Raw genomic sequence first — 20,920 nt, 5'->3', positions numbered from 1 at the left:
CAACGGAAGTCTCATAAAGTTCAACAAAAATAGCCAGTGGATCAGTTCATTCTCTGGTCAGTTCATGCATAAGGTCCATACACGTATAAGTATTTATTCCACCTGTCTGTTCATAGAGTCCAAAAATCCACATGAAGGGTTGTTACAGTTCCACAGAGTCTAAGACAAGGATTTCCGGAATATTAGCCTTGTTTCGCCACCCTAGGCTTCATCAGTAGAACAGACTCACATGTAATATTACAGGATAGTGGATCTTGCAACTATAAGATCCACCACCCTGTAAAATCCACATATGAGCTTGTTCTACTGCTGAAGCCTAGGATGGCAAAACAAAGCTAATATTCCGGTGCTTTTCGACACACATGTAAGCATCTCCTCTGCCGTGAGAAACTGGGAATGTCCTAGTTATATTGCATTTTATTCTTAAAGTAGCGCCTTAGGAGATTCACAGCCGCCTTTTTGTATTGCTTTCAATGCTGACCTTCGGCCAGAACAGCCTGTCCGTTCATTGCGGGACTTCTTAATCTTCCGTGGGCGGGGAGGGAATGAGGAACGATCTGATCCCGGGTTGGTCTCAGTGACTGGTTTACGGCGAGTCTCTGGCAGCTGCCCAGGAAGCAGTGTTCGATAGCTCTGTGCGCTGGGGACCCTCTGCTTTTAAAAAGGGATTTTCAAAGCCTGCCGTGAAACGGAACCCGCATTCTGCGAACTGTGTGCATTATTATTGTTGTTGCTTACTCAGTTTGCATCCCGCCCTTAAACTGCGGAACTCAGTGCCACAAGAGGCAGCGATGGCCACCCGCTTGAACCGCTTTAAAAGCAGCTAGGGTAAATTCGCAAGGGACGAGAAAGCTCCAAACCAAAATGGGCACCTGGAGAACTGACCCGGGAGATGTGTGGTTCAGATGTGGGCATTGAGGAAGGACTCGCAGCGTTCAAATTCGGAATTTGCATCTCTCCCTATATCAAGTGATCTTTGCAAACGTCGCTTGCAATTCAGGGCTCTGGGCCTGAATATTTGAATGGGCTGAAGTTGCTAACCTGTGTGGAACGGGAGCACGAAAGAGGTGGGGGCGTTTTTCGGGGGGGGGGTTCATGTTTGGATTTCATGCTCCCTGCATCCTCCTGGTCCCCAGTGAGTAAGCATTCTTGTGATATGAGCTGTAACAAAACCCTGCTCATGTGTGTGTGTGTGTGTGTGTGTGTGTTTAGGGGGTGCGGACCCATATTGCGGTGGAGGGGTGCCAGGTCTGACCATCTGATCAAGCTCCCTCATCCTTTGAAAGCTGGTGGACTTCATCAGTTACAAGAGACAGCTTGGGGGACGGGTTTTTTCTTTTAATTATTAAACAAAAAAAACCCAAGCATCTGTCCGTCTCTGTCACTGGATCCGGTTGCCCCAGTTCTTGGGGATCTGAGCAGGCCCAGAGCGGGAGCACTCTCATCTGTGTTTCCAGGGGAGCGGAGGGAGGGGAGAAAGTATCTGACACCTTCTCCTTCCCTTTCTAAGGGACACGGTTGGCGCTGTGGGTTAAACCACAGAGCCTAGGGCTTGCCGATCAGAAGGTCGGCAGTTCGAATCCCCGCGATGGAGTGAGCTCCCATTGCTCAGTCCCTGCTCCTGCCAACCTAGCAGTTCGAAAGCACACCAGTGCAAGTAGATAAATAGGTACCGCTCCGGCGGGAAGGTAAACGGCGTTTCTGTGCGCTGCTCTGGTTCGCCAGAAGCGGCTCAGTCATGCTGGCCACATGACCTAGAAGCTGTACGCCGGCTCCCTCGGCCAATAAAGCGAGATGAGAGTCGCAACCCCAGAGTCGATCACGACTGGACCTAATGGTCAGGGGTCCCTTCACCTTTACCTTCCCTTTCTGGGACAATTTGCAGGTGGAAGATGTCAGACTCTTCCATCATGCCATGGGTTGCCTCCAGCGCTAGCCTTGCTCAGATTAAAAGGTGGAGACATACCGTATTTTTTGCTCCATAAGACACATCTGACCATAAGACGCACCTAGTTTTTAGAGGAGGAAAACAGGGGGGAAATATTCTGAATCTAATGTTGTACTAAACTATTTAATAAACTACTGGTATATCAGAATGAAAGTCAGGGACAGGAGTTGTATGTTTCTTTAGTGTGCGTGCTCAAGGAGCGATGAGCGGGGAGGCAGCACGCCCCTGGACGGACCCGACACAGGAACCCCAGCAGCCTCCTCTCGTGTAAGCGGCTCATCTCCCGCTTTGCTGCTTTAAAGCGAGCCACGGAGGAGGGAAGGGGAGCCATGGATCCTCCGCTCGCGACTGCAGTGGGATCCCGCTGCCGTCCATAGGCATTCGCTCCCTAAGACGCACAGACATTTCCCCCTACTTTTTAGGAGGGAAAAAGTGCATCTTACGGAGCGAAAAATACGGAAGCTGCGATGCTGGGAAACTGGGGGAGGCAAGAGGGCAAGGCGGGGAGTGCAGACTGGACGCACACACTCTGCATTTTTAGCCAGTTTGGGCTGCAACTCAGTGGCAAAGCATCTGCTTGGCACACCTGGAGACCCCAAATTCAGTCCCCCAGGGGCATAGGATCCTGGAGTTGAAAGGGACACCGGGGGGTCATCTAGCCCAACCCTCTGCAAAGCATCTCCAGGTCAGGCTAGGCAAGCCCCCCTACCTGAAGTGTAGTCAATACTGAGATAGATGGACCCAATGGTCCCATATAAGAGTGGCTGGGAAAACCCAGCCAGATGGGCAGGTGGTTGCTGTTGTCGTTGTTATCGTTGTTGTTGTTATGGCAGCTTTTTGTGTTCCTGTTTTGGGTGGGAGGGATCCCACAGCTAATTCTCCCCTGGTCTCCTGTCTGGCCCAAATAGGACTAATTTAGCCAGCTGGCCCTGGTGATCATCTAATATTTATTGGATGGATTCCCCGCCCCCCCAAATTGATTTTTTGAATTCTGAATTTATTGTTATTCACGTTTTATACTGTATTTTTGTTGCATCAATTAAGTGTTTTGTTGTTAGCCGTCCTGAGCCTGGTTTTCTGAACCAGGAAGGGCGGGGTATAAATAAAAATTTATTATTATTACAGTGGTGCCTCGCAAGACGAAAATAATTCGTTCCGCGAGTCTTTTCGTCTTGCGATGTTTTTCGTCTTGCGAAGCACGGTCTGTCGCAACTGCGCCTCTTCAAGCGGCTTTAAGAAAAAAGCGCAAGACGTTTCCGTCCTGCAAAGCAAGCCCATAGGGAAATTCGTCTAGCGAAGCAACGCAAAACCAAAAAACCCTTTCGTCTAGCGAGTTTTTCGTCTTGCGAGGCATTCGTCTTGCGGGGCACCACTGTATTATTATTTGTCTGTGTGAACTTCTGACCACTTGCCGATCACTCTGCTGTTTCCAAATATCTCCGCTTCACAGCTCTCCCCGTTTCCTGGAAGCCTTTCTGCTTCCTCTTACCTACACAAATGCTCTCACCCCCTGCTCCTTTCACATCCTGTTTTGATCATACTGTTGTAGAGTTGTAAGGGACCCTGGGGGTCATCCAGTCCACCCCGCTGCTATGCAGGAATCTCAACTAACGTATCCAATGTGTCACCTGCAAAATATACCCAAATTGCCAAACTAAGTTGAAACGACCGGATGTAAACTCAAAAGCAACACTAGTTTCTTTCCCCCAAAGAATCTTCACTTTCTCCAGAAGCTGGGGTGCATATTCGTTTGCCTGTATAACAACTAAGCCTTGGTTTATCAAGCGATGATTTGTCAAACCGTGTTTGGCTTGATTGGCCAAATCGTACCCAGTGGCTTAACAGTGGTTTGTTTAACTGGCAGCAAGCCGCCACCTGAAACCATGGTTTGCTGTTGGCCTACAAAACCTTGGTTTGCTCTATTGATTCATGAGATACGGCCCTTCCGTATACGATCTCAGGGCAGTTCAGAAGGTAAGAATCCCAGGCAAAAGCACAAATAAATAGTTAAAACAAAAACAACCAAACAATACCCCCCCAAACACAATTATAATATTAATCAGCCAAAGGTTTGTTTGTACAGCTTGGTGTTTCGTATAACCCTGACACTCTTCACTGTGGCTTGTTTGACCACCTTGTTTCTGACACCTGCCAAGCTTTCCAAGGGTTTTGTCTTCAGAAAAACAAACCATGGTGTGTTTGATCACCTGTGGAATTGCTCTCCGTTAGCTTGCTGTTTCTTGAGCAAACCACGGTTTATCATTGCGGGTCAGACGATGGTCTCCCCGCTTAATGGGAGTTGGGCAGGCTAGTCTGGCCCCAAAAGCCATTTCAGGCAGGCTTCCTCCACCTAGAATCATAGAATCCTAGAGTTGGAAGAGACCACAAGGGCCATCGTGTCCAACCCCCTGCCAAGCAGGAAACACCATCAGAGCACTCCTGACATATGGATGTCAAGCCTCTGCTTAAAGACCTCCAAAGTAGGAGACTCCACCACACTCCTTGGCAGCAAATTCCACTGTCGAACAGCTCTTACTGTCAGGAAGTTCTTCCTAATGTTTAGGTGGAATCTTCTTTCTTGTAGTTTGGATCCATTGCTCCGTGTCCGCTTCTCTGGAGCAGCAGAAAACAACCTTTCTCCCTCCTCTATGTGACATCCTTTTATATATTTGAACATGGCTATCATATCACCCCTTAACCTCCTCTTCTCCAGGCTAAACATGCCCAGCTCCCTTAGCCGTTCCTCATAAGGCATCGTTTCCAGGCCTTGGACCATTTTGGTTGCCCTCCTCTGGACACGTTCCAGTTTGTCAGTGTCCTTCTTGAACTGTGGTGCCCAGAACTGGACACAGTACTCCAGGTGTGGTCTGACCAGAGCAGAATACAGGGGCACTATTACTTCCCTTGATCTAGATGCTATACTCCTATTGATGCAGCCAGAATTGCATTGGCTTTTTTAGCTGCCGCGTCACACTGTTGGCTCATGTTAAGTTTGTGGTCAACCAAGACTCCTAGATCCTTTTCACATGTACTGCTCTCAAGCCAGGTGTCACCCATCTTGTACCCTGGTACCCTTTGGGCCAGGGTTTCCCCAAGACTACAACTCCCATCATCCATAGCAAGCAGGAATAGTGGATGATGGGATTTGTAGTCCAAAAGCAGCTGGAGTCCCAAGTTTTGTGAAATCCTGATCTAGACGTTGCTGGACTCCAGCTGGACTCTTCCTTCCGGATTTTTCGGTCCTTAAAACGTTAAAATTAGCGCTCTGAATTGCCTCCAGAAACGACTCTCTCTCTTCCTCTCTCTGTCACAGGCCTCAAGACATCATTGTGTTCATGATTGGAGGAGCCACGTACGAGGAGGCGCTGACCGTTTACAACTTGAACCGCACCACCCCCGGGGTCCGGATTGTGCTGGGTGGGACAACCATCCACAACACAAAGAGGTGAGCAGTACCCCGACCCCCCCCCCGGGTGGGCAGCAGTTCCTGGCGGGTGACGGGCACACGGCATTCAACTGGGTCTTGCTCGGAGGAGACCTATGGAAATGAATGGGCCTCGCTTAGTCCTGCCCGTTTTCTTCAGCTAACAGCCTTATACACCATCGCGGCACTGAGAAGGCCAACTTTGTTTCTTGCTCTCGAGATAATAAATAATAATAATAATAAATAAATAATATTTTATTTATACCCTGCCCTTCTCCGTGCAAAGACTCCAGGCGGCTAACAACAAATTAAAAACACTTAATTATAAAAAGCAGCATAAAATACAGTATAAAAACATGAATAACAATAAAATCCAAAAATCAATTCAGGGGAATCCCCAGGGCTAGCTGGCTGAATCCGTCCTACTTGGGCCAGCGAGGAGGCCAGGGGAGAATTAGCTGTGGGGTCTCAGAGCGGGTGATCTTCATAAAAAGGGGAGGGAAGGGAAATAAAAGATCAGGCTGAATTCAAATTAAAGGCCAGGCGGAATAGCTCTGACTTACAGGCCCGACGGAAGGAGGTTAAATCCTGAAGGGCCCTAGTCTCATGGGACAGAGCATTCCACCAGGTCAGGGCCATCACTGAAAAGGCCCTGGCCCTGGTGGAGGATAGTCTGACTTCCTTGGGGCCCGGGACCTCTAAACTATGGTTATTCATGGACCTTAAGGTCCTCTGCGGGGCAGACCAGGAGAGGCGGTCCTGTAGATATGAGGACCCTAAGCCACAAATAAGAAGCTGTGCTGCCAGCCAGGGTGGGGGCAGGAGAGGCAGCAAGAGTTTTCCTCTCAAGCGAGACTCCCATTGCAGAGACAGCCCTCTGACCGGACCCCAGACTTAAATATCTCCCCGAAAGTGGGTTACAAAGGCAAGTCTGTATTAACCCACATTTTCCTCTGAAAATCCTGATGAAATTAGCTGGGGTGCCCTTCCACCCACCATCTCCAGATCTTTTATTTATCTCTTCCCCCCCCCAACTCCACAAATTATTGAGTTGACTTGTTTAGCCCGGGAGTAGTGGTTGGGGGTGCAGTCTAGAGCCCCCGCCCCAGAAATGGTCAGACTTCTGCTCCCAGCAGACAGCAATGGACAGCAGACAGGAAGGAGGATGGGAATCGAGAGACTGACAACTTCCGGACCCTGCGCCCCACCTCCCAGTTTGGAAAAGTCCAGGCAAGATGGGACCCATGGTTTGACCCCCACGGGAGGCAGCTTCCTGTGTTTCCAAATTGTCCCAAGACCCATCGAGCCGAGTACCCATAACGCTGTTATACAAACCAATGGTTTCGGCCGCGCATGGAATGCCGTGTGCCGTTCTGTTCGGCCCACCTGAAAAGGGATATCGAAAAGCTGGGGAAAGCTCGGAGAAAGGGAACCCGAACGATTGAGGAGAGGGAGCCAAGCTCCTGCAAGGAGAGATGGCAGCGTTTGGGGCTTTTCAGTTTGGAGAAAAGGCGAGGAAGATTTGACAAGATATAAGCCGTTTATAAAATGATGCAGGGCATAGAGAAAGCGAAGGGAGAAAGGGCTTTTTGTTTCCTTTTTGCTAAAACCAGAATTTGCGGGGACGCAGTGAAGCTGAATCCTGGGAGATTCAGGATACATAAAAGGAAGTCCTCCTTCCTGAAACAGAGTTAAACTGCGGAACTCCTTGCCACAGGAGGCATAAACTTGAATGGCTTTTTAAAAAAGGATTGGGCAAATTCATGGAGGAGGAGAAGGCTACTAGCCACAATAACTGTACTCTGCCTCCACAGTTATGCTCAGAGGAGACCTGCTGGAGCAAGTGGCCCAAGTCATGTCCATTAATGTCAGTGGGACTACTCTTGAGTAGGACTAGCAACAGAGTCAAGACTATCCCATTTAAGCTAAAGGAAAAACCAGGGAGGTTTTCTTATTTGTATACAAATGAAGTACTGCAGGAAAATGACTGTAAGGAGAAAATTGGGGGAGGGGGTTAAAATGTCAGGAGAGGGACCCGTCTATTAAATCCCACAGATATTTCACTATAATGGACTTTGAGCATGCCCAAGTGATTTGCAAATATTTTATGCAAAGCAATGGATAAATAAGACTAAGATCCCCAACCATAAACTACGCTCCCCGTGAGAGTGAGCAATAGAGATGATCAATGGCTGCAAGGGAAATTTTATTAAGAAAACGAGTCGCTGGGTTTTTCTTTATAACATACAGATTCCAGGGAATCTAAATGTACTTAGTTCTGTACAGAGCCTTGCACCTGTAGAACTCAGCAAAGAGGAGGAGGAGGAGGAGGAAAATGGGGGCAAATCTAGAATGAGTTGGCTCCACCTCTCGTTGACACTGACTCCTCCTCTCGTTGGCTCTGGCTCCGCCTTTCATTGCCTCTGGCTCCGCCTCTCATTGCCTGTGGCTCTGCCACTCATTGCCTGTGGCTCCGCCTTTCATTGCCTGTGGCTCCGCCTCTCGTTGCCTCTGGCTCCTCCTCTCGTTGCCTCTGGCTCTGCCTCTTGTTACCTCTGGCTCCGCCTCTTAATGCCTCTGGCTCCTCCTCTCGTTGCCTTTGGCTCCGCCTCTCGTTGCCTCTGGCTCCGCCTCTCGTTGCCTCTGGCTCCGCCTCTTGTTGCCTCTGGCTCCTCCTCTCGTTGTCTTTGGCTCCTCCTCTTGTTGCCTCTGGCTGCGCCTATCGTTGCCTGTGGCTCCTCCTCTCGATGCCTCTGGCTCCGCCTCTCGTTGTCTCTAGCTCCACCTCCTGTTGGGCTCCCTCTCTTCTGACTCATCAGTCCTACTGAGTTGCCAGCCGCCTCCGCCCCTGCTCCCCACATAACTTGCAGAGGGGGTGGGAGAGAAGGGCCACCCCCACCCACATCTGCCCGCTTAATGATGGACTCACATCGAGGATTAGGTTCGTTTGGGGAGAAAATGAACCCATTTCTAAAGGGACCCCATCTGGTTCTTTTCTGCAGCATAATGAGCAGTAATGACAGGCAGGGTATTAATGGGAGATTCTGTGAGCGTTTAAGATATAATTACAGTCCTTCGCTTTCTCTCTCTCTCCCCCACTGGTCATATCTAATTCTATTTACTGCGCGAACACGGCTCTCTCCTTGGAAGACTCTCCTCTCCTCCCCACTGTTTTCTAGGGAAGCCACAGCTGCCTGTCTCCTTTTCGCCTGGCAGAAAAGGATCTTGCAAGGGGGGCTTGTGCTGTTTTATTTTATTACAATTACTTAAACCCACCGTTCAGGATATAAATCCAGTTTTACAGAGGACAGCCTTCTCGCTGAAGGCGCCCTCTGCTTGAAAGCACGATCAAACATTCCTGTCTAAATCAAAACAATGAGGACTAGCGGCTTCCTCTTTTTTTGAAAAAGGGCAGAGCTGTAGCTCAGGGGCAGAACACCTGCTTGGCATGCAGAAGGTCCCGGGTTCAATCCCCAATGGCAGACATCTCCCTCCTTCATGGGAGATTTTTAAACAGAGCTTGGGCAGCCACCTGTCAGGGATTATTTGGCTGCGATTCCTGCATTGCAGCAGCGGGTTGGACTGGATGACCTTTGGGGGTCCCGTTCCAATTCTGCAATTCCAGGAGTCTTTTTATAGCTTCATGGCTGGAGAGGAGGCCAGGCAAATTTCTGAGAGAGGTCCCGTTTGCTTACTCTGTTTTCCCGTGTAGAGGAAGCGTCAGCCGTAGAGGGAGGGCGGTTTTTAGGGTGAGCCAGAGTCTGCAGCAACTAATCTGGGGGTTGACCCATTTACCCAGTTAGAGGGATAAAACCCGCTTCCTTTCCCAGCTAGCAATCCTCCCCCCTTCTTCCGAGTGCCTTTTAAATACCAATAGACTAAAAACACCGACTGATGGGTCCAGCAATGGTGGACAAAATACTTTGTGCTTCATATAGCAATGTATTTATTTAAATGCTTGTGTGTGTGTGTGTGTGTGTGTGTGTGTGTGTGTGTGTGTGTGCCCGACCCCTGCTGAATATTGCAAACGAATCTCTTAAGCAGCATACAATCTAGCAAACAAACATACAGTGGACACTCGGGTTGCGAACGTGATCCGTGTGGGATGCACGTTCACAACCCGCAGCATTCACAACCCGCGTCTGCACACGCACAGGTTACAATTCAGTGCTTCTGCGCATGCGCAAAGCACGATTTAGTGCTTCTGCGCATGTGCGAGCACCTAAACCTGGAAGTAACCCGTTGCTTGTATGTGATGACAATAAAAGGTTTGATGATGATGATAAAATAAATAACAGGGCAGAGTCCCTGGCTTCTGCAACAACACGAGATAACTTGCAGACCGGGTGATCTTTAATTCTCCCTCTTACCCTGCAAGCCTCAGCAGGTGAGTCTGTACTTTTTAGGATCCATTACCGGGTCAGGCGTGCAAATAGACATTTTCTGCAAGGCCTTTGTCCCCCTTCTCCTTCTCCTCCTCCTCCCCTTGCATCTTGCAGCGTCGCCTCTGCCGTTCAGTCCTTAACCGATATGTTGGTTGGGGGGTCGGATCCATCAGCCCGGTAGCACTTGCAAGGGATGAGTCATTTTGGCAGAGAATAACTCCGTGTAACCACACTGTTTCAGTAAGCATCCGTGGAGGCGCATATGTTAGCAGCTTCTGTTGCTGCACTCTCTGTGTGTCTCTATATATGTGCTTGTGTGTTTCTGTTTGTGTATGCATAGTTTCGCGACCTACAAGAGACAAGATGGCCCCGCTTTCAGGTCTGATTCAGCAGGGATCTTCTTCTGCTCTGATGGAACCTCCAGGGTCAGGGGCAGTCTATCGCGATTCTTAGTGTATTTTTGGTCTTTGTTGGAAGCCACCCAGATGGGCAGGGTACAAATAAATTATTATTATTATTATTATTATTATTATTATTATTACTACTACTACTACTACTACTACTACTACTAGGCTCTCAGGGGTATTTAGCCAATGGGAGAACAGGAGGCTGGACTGGATGGGCTTCCTTTGGCCTGATACCTCCAGATTCAGAGACAGCCTATCTAACACCATATAACACTGGTCCTGAAATACCTACATTGGCTCCCAGTACGTTTCCGAGCACAATTCAAAGAATTGGTGCTGACCTTTAAAGCTCTAAACGGCCTCGGTCCAGTATACCTGAAGGAGTGTCTCCACTCCCATTGTTCAGCCTGGACACTGAGGTCAAGCTCCGAGGGCCTTCTGGCAGATCCCTCCTTGCAAGACGTGAGGTAGCAGGCAGAGGGCCTTTTTGGTGGTGGCACCTGCCCTTTGGATCGCCCTCCCATCAGATGTCAAGGAGATAAATAACTACACAACTGACATCCGAAGGCATCCCTGTTCAGGGAAAGTTTTAATGCTTGACTTTTTATTATGTGTTTTTTATATGTGCTGGAAGTCTCCTAGAGTGGCTGAGGAAACCCAGCCAGATGCGTAGGGTAATAATAATAATAATAATAATAATAATAATAATAATAATAATAATAGTTATTAGGGTTATTTGGCCACTGGTAGACCAGGAGGCCAGGATGCGAGTGGCGCTGTGGGTTAAACCACAGAGCCTAGGGCTTGCCGATCAGAAGGTTGGCGGTTCGAATCCCCATGACGAGGTGAGCTCCCGTTGCTCGGTCCCTGCTCCTGCCCACCTAGCAGTTCAAAAGCACATCAAAGTGCAAGTAGATAAATAGGTACCACTCCGGCGGGAAGGTAAACGGTGTTTCCGTGTGCTACTCTAGTTCGCCAGAAGCGGCTTAGTCCTGCTGGCCACATGACCCGGAAGCTGTACGCCGGGTCCCTTGGCCAATAAAGCGAGATGAGCGCCGCAACCCCAGAGTCGTCTGCAACTGGACCTAATGGTCAGGGGTCCCTTTACCTTAACCTAGACCAGGAGGCTGGGCTAGACAGACCCCTTTTGGGCCTGATCCACCTCTTTAGATTCAGAAGCAAATTTTGGAGGAGGAGGGATACACGCCACTAAATTCTTACTGGCGGCGGGAGCACGTTAAGCCTGAACATAACCCAAGACTGTTCCTTGGCCATCCTTACCGTTTGCCTACTTTTAAACCAAAAGCCCTTTCAGTAGAAGATTAGAAACCCTGATTCTTCCTTAAGCACAAAATGTGGGTTTTAAAAAGTCTCTAGTGGACGTGAAACGCTTTGGACATACCGCAATTTCTAGCCCGCCCTAGAGGAGAGCATTGTTGCTTCGGCGCAAGGAGACTCTGAGACCACAGCCTGTTTGGGCACCACTGCGGACAGAAGCGTGTCTTGAATTGCTGGCGTCCAGGTTGTGTGAAACGGCACTGACGCCCCCTTTGCAAGGCCAAATTCCTTCTGGCGCCACGAGCCTGTCCTGGGCGCTGGGCATCAGTGAAAAAGCCGGCTGTTTTCCTGCTGACCCGGGTCAAGCGTCCGAGGTTGTTGTGGCAGGCCGGCGGCCAGACAAGCGTGGGGGCTTTCCTTCTCCAGGGGCCAAAGGTTGTGGCCCCCACGTCATCTCATGACGCATCTCAGGCACGGGAGGACTTTTTCTGACCGGCTCGGTGTAAACAGGAGAGCAAAAGGCGTTTCCTGGCTTTGTGACTGAGAGAGGACGGGAGTCGGAAGAGGATGCTCAGCTGATGCGTGGCAGCCGTGGAAAAGGCAAATCCCAGGACAGAAAAGGAAGTGGAAATAAAAAGATGTTAGATTATTTTTTGTATGCCACTACAGCAGGAAGACTGCTATTAGCTAGAAATTAGAAATCTCAAGAAATACCAATGATAGAAAAATGGCAGAGACATCACCTTGCCGACAAAGGTCCGTATAGTTGAAGCTCTGGTTTTCCCAGTAGTGATGTATGGAAATGAGAGCTGGACCATAAAGAAGGCTGATCGCCAAAGAATTGATGCTTTTGAATTCTGGTGCTGGAGGAGACTCTTGAGAGTCCCATGGACTGCAAGAAGATCCAACCTCTCCATTCTGAAGGAAATCAGCCCTGAGTGCTCACTGGAAGGACAGATCCTGAAGCTGAGGCTCCAATACTTTGGCCACCTCATGAGAAGAGAAGACTCCATGGAAAAGACCCTGATGTTGGGAAAGATGGAGGGCACAAGGAGAAGGGGACGACAGAGGACGAGATGGTGGGACAGTGTTCTTGAAGCCACTAACATGAGTTTGACCAAACTGCAGGAGGCAGTGGAAGACAGGAGTGCCTGGCGTGCTCTGGTCCAGGGGGTCACGAAGAGGCGGACACGACTAAACGACTAAACAACATCAAGAAAAATGGCAGATGAAGATGTTGGAGTTCTTGGAGCTGGCTGACCTGACTTGAAGAATCCACGAACAGAAAGAAGAGAAGCATCAAGAAGATTGGAAGAAATTTAAAGATTATCTAGCTAAATATTGTAATATAAGATAATTAGAAGGTACTTGAAAGTATCAAATAGGCCTAGGATTAGAATAAGAATGTTGTATAGTAATATGGATTTAAGTCAATAAGAAAAGAGATGAAGATAGTTAATTGAAGGAGTGAATTGTAGTAGAAAGATGGTTTTGGAGAACTGTTACAAGGTGATACAATGAAATTCAGTTAGGGAGGATTCGAGGAAGCCAGTTAATGGAATTTAAAATGAAGGAATATGCGTTTTTATTTTTGTTTTTTGTTTTCTTTTGTTTTTTCTCTCTTAGTATTGTGATGTTCTCTCTTTTGTATTTTTTGTATGTTATATCTGTTAAAATCAATTTTTAAAATTTGAAAACAAGAAGGAAATGGAAATAAAACTGCCAATATCGTTAATGCCGTTATCCAAATCGGAGGCGCGACTTTTCAGTTTAGAGGAAAGGCGAGTCAAAGGGGACATGACAGATGTTTATAAAACTATGCATGGTTTGGGGGAAGCGGACAGAGTAAATTCCCCCTCTCCTAATACTGGAACTCTAGCGAAGCGGAACGTTGGATGCTTTCGGACAGATTTTTTAAATAGCCCGTAGTTAAACTGTGGAACTCACTGCCACTGGAATCCCTTGGATCCCGCTTGCGGGTTTCGCACTGGGGCATCTGGGTGGCCCCTAGGAGAAAAGGACTAGATGGCCCCCCTTTGGCCTGATCCTGCAGCCCAGGCTCTTCTGATGTTCCTATGGAGCCTCCAGCTCCAGAGGCAGTCTATCGAGATCCTCAGTTTCTGGGGGGGCAACGGGGGGAACAGGGTGCTGGACCAGACGGGGCCATTGGCCTGTTTTAGCAGGTGGTTCTTGCGATTTTAGGAAACGCGCCTTTTACGCTCGTGGGGTAGGGCGCTGGGAGAAACGCCACTCCTTTTCACCAGAAGGGGAAAGAAAGTGTGAGTGCGTTGTGGGAGAAGCAGCAGCCTCGATCCTCTTGTGTGTTTGAATTTCTCCAGTATTTTCAGTGCCTTCTTCGTACGTGGGCAGCTCACGAAAACACAGCCAGCCGCTTCGCTGTGCGACAAGGATTAATTAAATCGACGTGGGATGCTCGGAGGATGTGTCTTTCTGGAGAGATGCTGAAGGGGGGGTTGGCGGGGGGAGTTGGAGACACCACAGAGCAACCTGTGAGACCTTACAGAGTTGCTTCACTTCAGGGCGATTCAGCCCTCCTCCATCTCTCGGGGTGGCCACCAAGCGATTATTAGAGATTTAGGCGCTGTGGACTGAGACATTTTGCTTGCCCAAAGAGGGAGGGGGACAAGGTTAAACAGAAATACAGTTACGATAAATAATATCTAAACTATAATCCATAAAACGGCAAGCCACAGTACATAAAACATTACAGAGCTGCAGAGCTGGGAAACCTTTCTGCGCTTGCTAGTTGACCGCGATCGCCAACTCATTGGGACGCCTTCCTTTAATTCCCTGCTGCTGTTTCCCTCTTCTCTTCCCAGCTTCCTAGAAGAGGTCTCGGCTTCCGGTTTCCGCGGACGAGGCGCGGACAGCTCCCAGGGGCCGGCGAGGGCAGCGTCCAGGAGGCTGAACTGATGACATCTTTTTCGTCATTTCCGACTGACCGTCCGTTCCAGGCATCTGTTGCCCGTTGACACCCACAAACTCACCCACCTGGCGTTTGAAACTTCAGAAAAGCACTTTAGCAGACAATACTTACCTGTTGCCGAAAATCATGGGGCAGGCATGCTCTCTCCTCACAGGACCAAACCATGGGGTCCTTTTTCCCCCCATCTCAAAAGACTTGATCAAGATCTTAAGGAGAAAGGACCGTCCCTCTGTCACCTTCATTCCCATTCCAGCTCTCACATTGCATGAGAGTTGTTTGCCTCTTTTCCAAACTCATTTATCTCCCCCCCGCCGTGCCCTGGGATAACCCACCCCCAGAGAAAAATGGCCCCAATAAAAGGAAGTTGCAATTCTTCTAGCAGAGAGCGTTGCTGTTTCTTTTTCCTGCTTTCGACGGAGGAGTAGATAAGATCCTAGGATCACAGTTGGGACCCTGTGATCATCTAGTCCAGGGGTCAGCAAATTTTTTCAGCAGGGGGCCGGTCCACTGTCCTTCAGACCTTGTGGGGGGCCGGACTGTATTTTGAAGGGGGGGCGGAGAACGAATTCCTATGCCCTACAAATAACCCAGAGACGCATTTTAAATAAAAGCACACATTCTAGTCATGTGAAAACACCAGGCAGGCCCCACAAAAAACCCAGAGATGCATTTTAAATAAAAGGGGACATTCTACTCAGGTAAAAACACGCTGATTCCTGGACTGTCCGCAGGCCGGATTGAGAAGGCGATTTGGCCGGATCCAGGCCCCCGGGCCTTAGTTTGCTTACCCTTGATCTAGTCCACCCCCCTGCGATGCTGGAATGAGTATCTGTTCCAATTGGGAACCGAACCTGCAACCTTGGCTTTACCAGCACCAGTCTTGCAGGGAAGAGGGGGGTCTGGTGTTTAGAGAGGGCGGGGACGACCTTCGGGGGTCCTCCAGATGTTTCCGGACTCCTATCCCATCGTTCTCCCTGACCATTGACCGTGACGGTTGCTGGGGCTGATGGGAGTTGGAATCAGGCCCACCCAGGCTAGCACCCTGTTCCCACGGTGACACCCCCCCCAGATGCCTCGTCGGGAAGACCCCCCCCCCCAAGCAGGACCCGAGTGCGAGAGCATCTCTCCTGTCGTTCCCGGCTACGGGTCTTATTCAGAGGCGAGCGGCTTCCCTCGCGGACTCATCTGGCCAGGCCAGGTCAAAGGTTGGGGCTTTCCATTGTCCTTGGCGACCGCAGTCATCGATAGCTGCGGCCCTGCTTTCGAATCCGCCTTATCAAGGAGCCTTGGGCGAAGATACAGCAGGCGTCCCCCGCGTAGCTGCTTATTTCATTTGCTTTCCTCTAAGGAGGGAGGGGTAGTCGGAGCCGAGGCCATTCGCTTGAGTGCGGTCATAGCACAAGAGCGGGTGGACGGGATAGAAAACAAAGTCCTCCTTTACGCTACACAGAGTTAAACTGTGGAACTCACTGCCACAGGAGGCAGCAATGGCCGCCAACTTAACAAGGCTTTAAAAGAGGATTAGGCAAATTTGCGGAGGGGGAAAGAGCTATCAACGGTTATTATTATTATTATTTGAATTTATACACCGCCCTATACCTGGGGGTCTCAGGGCGACTCTCAGAACCAAAAAAAACACCACACATTTTAAAAGGGCATAGGATGTATATTGGATCAAAGGCCTGGTTAAAAAGGAACGTTTTTGCCTGGTGCATAATGAAGGTGCCAGGTGCCTAAAGGTGCATAATGAATTTGCCAGGTGAACGTCCCTGGGGAGAGCATTCCACAGGCAGGGAGCCACTGCAGAGAAGGCCACTGCAGAGAAGAGGGTGTTTCCACCCTCCGGACCTCTCGAGGAGGAGGCACATGAAGGAGGGCCTCAGAAGGTGATCTCAGGGACTGGGTAGGTTCATATGGAAAGAGGCGGTCCTTGAGGTATTGCGGTTCTGAGCCGTTTAAGGCTTTATAGGTCAAAACCGTCACTTTGACTTGGGCCCAGAAACTAATTGGTAGCCAGTGCAGTCGGACCAGGATCAGTGCAATAGGCTCAAACAGTGATCAACCCAGCTGCTGAATTCTGCACTAGCTGAAGTTTCCAAACCATCTTCAGAGGCAGCCCTACGCAAAATGCATTGTAGTAATCTAACCTTGAGGTTACCAGAGCATAGACAACAATAGTTAGGCTATCCCTGTCCAGACAGAGGTGTACCTGGGCTACCAGCTGAAGCTGATGGAAGGCACTCTGGGCCACTGAGGCCACCTGAGCCTCGAGCAACAGCGAAGGATCCAGGAGGACCCCCAAGTTAAGAACCTGTTCCTTCAGAGGAAGTGTAAAGGTAAAGGGACCCCTGACCATTAGGTCCAGTCGTGGCCGACTCTGGGGTTGTGGTGCTCATCTCGCTTTACTGGCCAAGGGAGCCAGCGTACAGCTTCCGGGTCATGTGGCCAGCAGGACTATGCCGCTTCTGGCGAAACCAGAGCAGCGCACGGAAACACCGTTTACCTTCCTGCCGGAGTGGTACCTATTTATCTACTTGCACTCTGATGTGCTTTCAAACTGCTAGGTTGGCAGGAGCAGGGACCGAGCAACGGGAGCTCACCCCATCACGGGGATTTGAACCGCCAACCTTCTGATCGGCAAGTCCTAATGACACCCCCCCGACCAAGATCTTATGCTTCGAGCGGGACCCATATCCAAGGGCCTAAATTCGACCTCTTTGCCCAAGCAATCTTGAGCACCAAAGACCGGGAGCAGGGAGGTGCACAGAGCAGTTACCAGGATGCCCCAATTAAAACCCTTTTTATTTTGTCTACGAGTTTTGTGGGGGTGGGAAGAAGCAGGGTGTCAAGAGACAGATGCGAGTAGATGATAGCACCAGCGACATTTGCAACCCCGCAGGCCAGCAGGGAGAGAGAGAGAGAGACTGGCTTGACTCGAGCAAAAGATATTTTGGTAACCGGTGATTATCCGGAGAATCGGAGAACGAAACTGCAACATGGGGACGCAGCGTGTGTGAATAGGATGTTCCAGGACAGCAGAACAGAGGCAGATAATAACGGCTTTAGATAGGGAACATCTCTCTGCCTTCCATTCGCGATGCAACACACCCACCAGGCATTTCAAGGTCGCTTTTTGCAGCCTGACTCTTTGGATTTAGTGAGACTTCCTTGGTGTGTAGCAAAATGCAAACAAGACTCCTTGCTTTGCTGTTTATTTTCCCTCCTGTTCATTGTTCCGTGGCCCCTCAGAGAGGGAACGTTCCCAGGCCGGGTCCAAGGCTGCGAGATTTTGCCACACACACAATGCAACTTCGTGAGACGCTCGGTCTTGTTTTGTTGTTGAAAGAACCAGATAATTCCGGTCATATCTGGGGCTTTGCATGTTCTGTGACGGTGCAAAAAAGAACAGCAGTTGGGGGTTTGGATGGGCAGTAGCATCCTGAGAACCTCCACTTTCGTTAGTGGGGAAAGGAACCAAGTTTCTAGTCCCTGGGAGTGTGGAAGTTAGTGAAATAAAAAAAAAATTAAGGTCTTATAAATGTTCATCAATGTACCAAGCAAACACGTACATAAATATATAAACCACATGTCTGAAGCAGCACAGGAAAACAACCCTGGAACCATTTTTGACTCCCAAATGTTTTCTCTGCAAAGTTAAAGGAAAATGGAAAAGCCTCTCCCCATTGTCTTTTCCTTCACAAATCCTGTCTGAAGGGTATGTTTGTGTATGAATAGGGTGAGCCTGCGACCTGGCTCAGTAACTAAGTATTTATCATTACAAAAGACTGGCCAGTCTCCCTGGGGTATCCAATCAAGTGAGCATTAACAGGTAACTTGCCAGACAGGAGGTAAACAACGCACTCAGATTTCTGCTGTAGACCACCCTTTCTGTAATGTAGGTATGATGTATCTGGGGGTGGTCATGGACTCCAAGGTGAGCAATTTAAAATGTCTATATAAGGGCGGGCACACCTTTGTTCTGGGTCCTCCTCTTTTCCTGCGTGTGAGGGGAGCACCCTGTCACAACAGTTCAATAAAGATCAGGCTTACGAGCTGCTTTGCTTCTCAATATTCTCTGGTTGGCCTCTGTACTTTTCTCCGACCGGTGGAGAACCTACAAAGGACTCTATAAGAGCTCTTGTGTTCCCCATAAGGGAATAAGGGCAGATTTCCGTTTCTTACATAAGCTTCAGGTTGCAGTGGCAATGCTTGTCGAAACCTCAAGTCAGATGCTAAAGGAGCAGAATTTGGACAGAGCAATACGCCATAACCCAGCGAGGGAGCATCTCCTTTGCACACAGAAGGTCTTGGGTTCAATCGCCAGCGTCTCCCAAGCAGAAAAGAGCCCCTGCCTTGGAGAGCCACTGCCGGTCAGTGCAGGCAACATTGGCCCAAAGGGAGCAACGGGCAGCTGACTCTGTAGAAGGCAGCTTCCTCTTTGAACCAGCCCTTTAATTCGGAACCATGAAGCGTATGCAACCCGAGGGACCACTGTATTTGGGGGGGGGGAGGGAGAGATTCAGATGACTGAAGCCTCTCCAGGAGTAACCATTGATCTTGACTTGGTACACAGAGAGTTACCGCGCTCTGTGTGTGTGTGTGTGTGTGTGTGTGTGTGTGTGGAAATATAGGGACCCTACGAGACTGGTGTGGGTTGTCCCCCCCACCCAGTGTATTTTGAAATATGTCATTGATACAATAATTGTGTGTTTCTGGTGAATTTGCGCACGGCTCGTAGAATTGTGGAGTCGCAAGGGGTCCCCAGCGGTCATCTAGTCCAACCCCTGCAGTGCAAGTATCTTTGCTAGATCAAACATGGCTGATGGCCATCCAGCCTCTGCTTAAAAACCTCCAAGGAAGTAGAATCCACAACTTCTCCTGGGAGTCTTTTCCAAGCAGACCGTCAGAAAGCTCTTCCTGCTGTCGTCCACATCATTAAGAAGCTAGGAAGAGCCTTCTTTTTTTAAAAAAATTATTATTTAATCATTTTTTTTCCGATACAGACAACAACCGCAAAAGACACTACAACAAAAACCATAATAACAATAACAACACAATTTGACAATTCAGATTTAAATACACGGATATACCCATGACTGAACCTTTTAAACAATATTTTCCCACCTCTCTCTCCTCCCACCACTTATCGCTTAAATATTCCTTCCAGATCTCTTCATATTTATCCATTCTTAATTTGCGTCGACATGCAATTCGTTCGTATGTAGCTAATCTGTCCATATTATCAACCCATGTGCTCGATGGAATCTTTTTTTACAAGTCTTTTTTGCTTCTAATATAGCACGGTACATCCATATATTTTTTGGACCCCTTGAAATCTCCCACATTTCCGGAATATAATTTAGAATTCAATTCAATTCCCCTAAATAACAATTTCTTTTTATTACTCTTACTATAAATACCCTCACCTCGCACCAAAATGATCTTATCATCGGGCAGTTAATCATCATATGTACGAAGTTCGCCTTTTTACTCCCACATCTCCAGCAGTTGTCTGCACTTGTTATTTTCTTCTGGTATAGTTTTGCTGGAGTCCAGAGGCCTCTCCCTTCTTGTGTTTTCTTGCAACTGGTGTTGAGAAGCATTCTTGCCCCATCGAAGGAGGCAGAACAGAACTGCCATGACTAATAGTAACTGATATAGCCCATTCTTCCTCCCTGAATTTGTCCAGTCCATCCAGATTGGCAGCCACCACTGTTTCCAGTGGCAAGGAGTTCCGCAGTTTAACTCGGTGCTGCGTGAAGAAGGACCGTATTTTATGTGTCCCGAATCGTCCATTCTGCTTCATCGGTTGTTCTGAGATGCTTTTCCGTCCCTCTAAGATGACCGCATTATTGCCATCTGAAAGAGCACTCTTGCGCTATGGAGCAACAAAAGTAGGAGAAAAATGTTTTTTAAACATTTGTGGTATGAAAAGTTTCAGGATAGCACCAGGAAATTTTGGGGAATGCCCCAATGGCAGACGCCACAGCGTCCTTGTCTTTGTAGGTGCGAGCAAAGATCGAAAGTTGGGATGACGTATAACTGCCCACAGCATCTTAAAAAGTAGAGACATCACCTTGCCAACAAAGGTCCGTATAGTTAAAGCTATGGTTTTCCCTGTAGTGATGTATGGAAGTGAAAGCTGGACCATAAAGAAGGCTGATCGCCGAAGAATGGATGCTTTTGAATTCTGGTGCTGGAGGAGACTCTTGAGAGTCCCATGGACTGCAAGAAGATCAAACCTATCCATTCTGAAGGAAATCAGCCCTGAAGGACAGATCCTGAAGCTGAGGCTCCAAGACTTTGGCCACCTCATGAGAAGAGAAGACTCCCTGGAAAAGACCCTGATGTTGGGAAAGATGGAGGGCACAAGGAGAAGGGGACGACAGAGGAGGAGATGGTTGGACAGTGTTCTCGAAGCTACCAGCATGAGTTTGACCAAACTGCGGGAGGCAGTGGAAGACAAGAGTGCCTGGCGTGCTCTGGTCCATGGGGTCACGAAGAGTCGGACACGACTAAACGACTAAACAA

The 20,920-nt window shown here is 48.9% G+C and overlaps 1 protein-coding gene and 1 long non-coding RNA gene across 3 annotated transcripts in view; one reads left to right on the top strand and one right to left on the bottom strand.

The window, feature by feature from the left end:
* VPS45 (vacuolar protein sorting 45 homolog) overlaps window positions 1–14,772 on the top strand; it is a 65,685-nt gene extending 50,913 nt beyond the window's left edge. For both annotated transcript variants that reach the window (XM_082202246.1, XM_082202245.1), the window contains exons 14-15: window positions 5,262–5,393; window positions 14,283–14,772. In XM_082202246.1, coding sequence (XP_082058372.1) covers window positions 5,262–5,393; window positions 14,283–14,376 — 226 coding nt within the window. In that variant the 3' untranslated portion in view covers window positions 14,377–14,772. The remainder of the gene's footprint in view (window positions 1–5,261; window positions 5,394–14,282) is intronic.
* The window catches only part of LOC309520792, a 106,251-nt gene that overhangs the window by 15,741 nt on the left and 69,590 nt on the right, over window positions 1–20,920 (bottom strand). The gene's annotated exons all lie outside the window — the stretch shown is intronic.

This window comes from Podarcis vaucheri (genome assembly GCF_965113315.1).
Source record: "Podarcis vaucheri genome assembly, chromosome: 16".
NCBI classification, from domain to species: domain Eukaryota; kingdom Metazoa; phylum Chordata; class Lepidosauria; order Squamata; family Lacertidae; genus Podarcis; species Podarcis vaucheri.
Note: the sequence above shows the minus strand (reverse complement) of the source record. Positions and strands in the feature narration are given on the sequence as shown.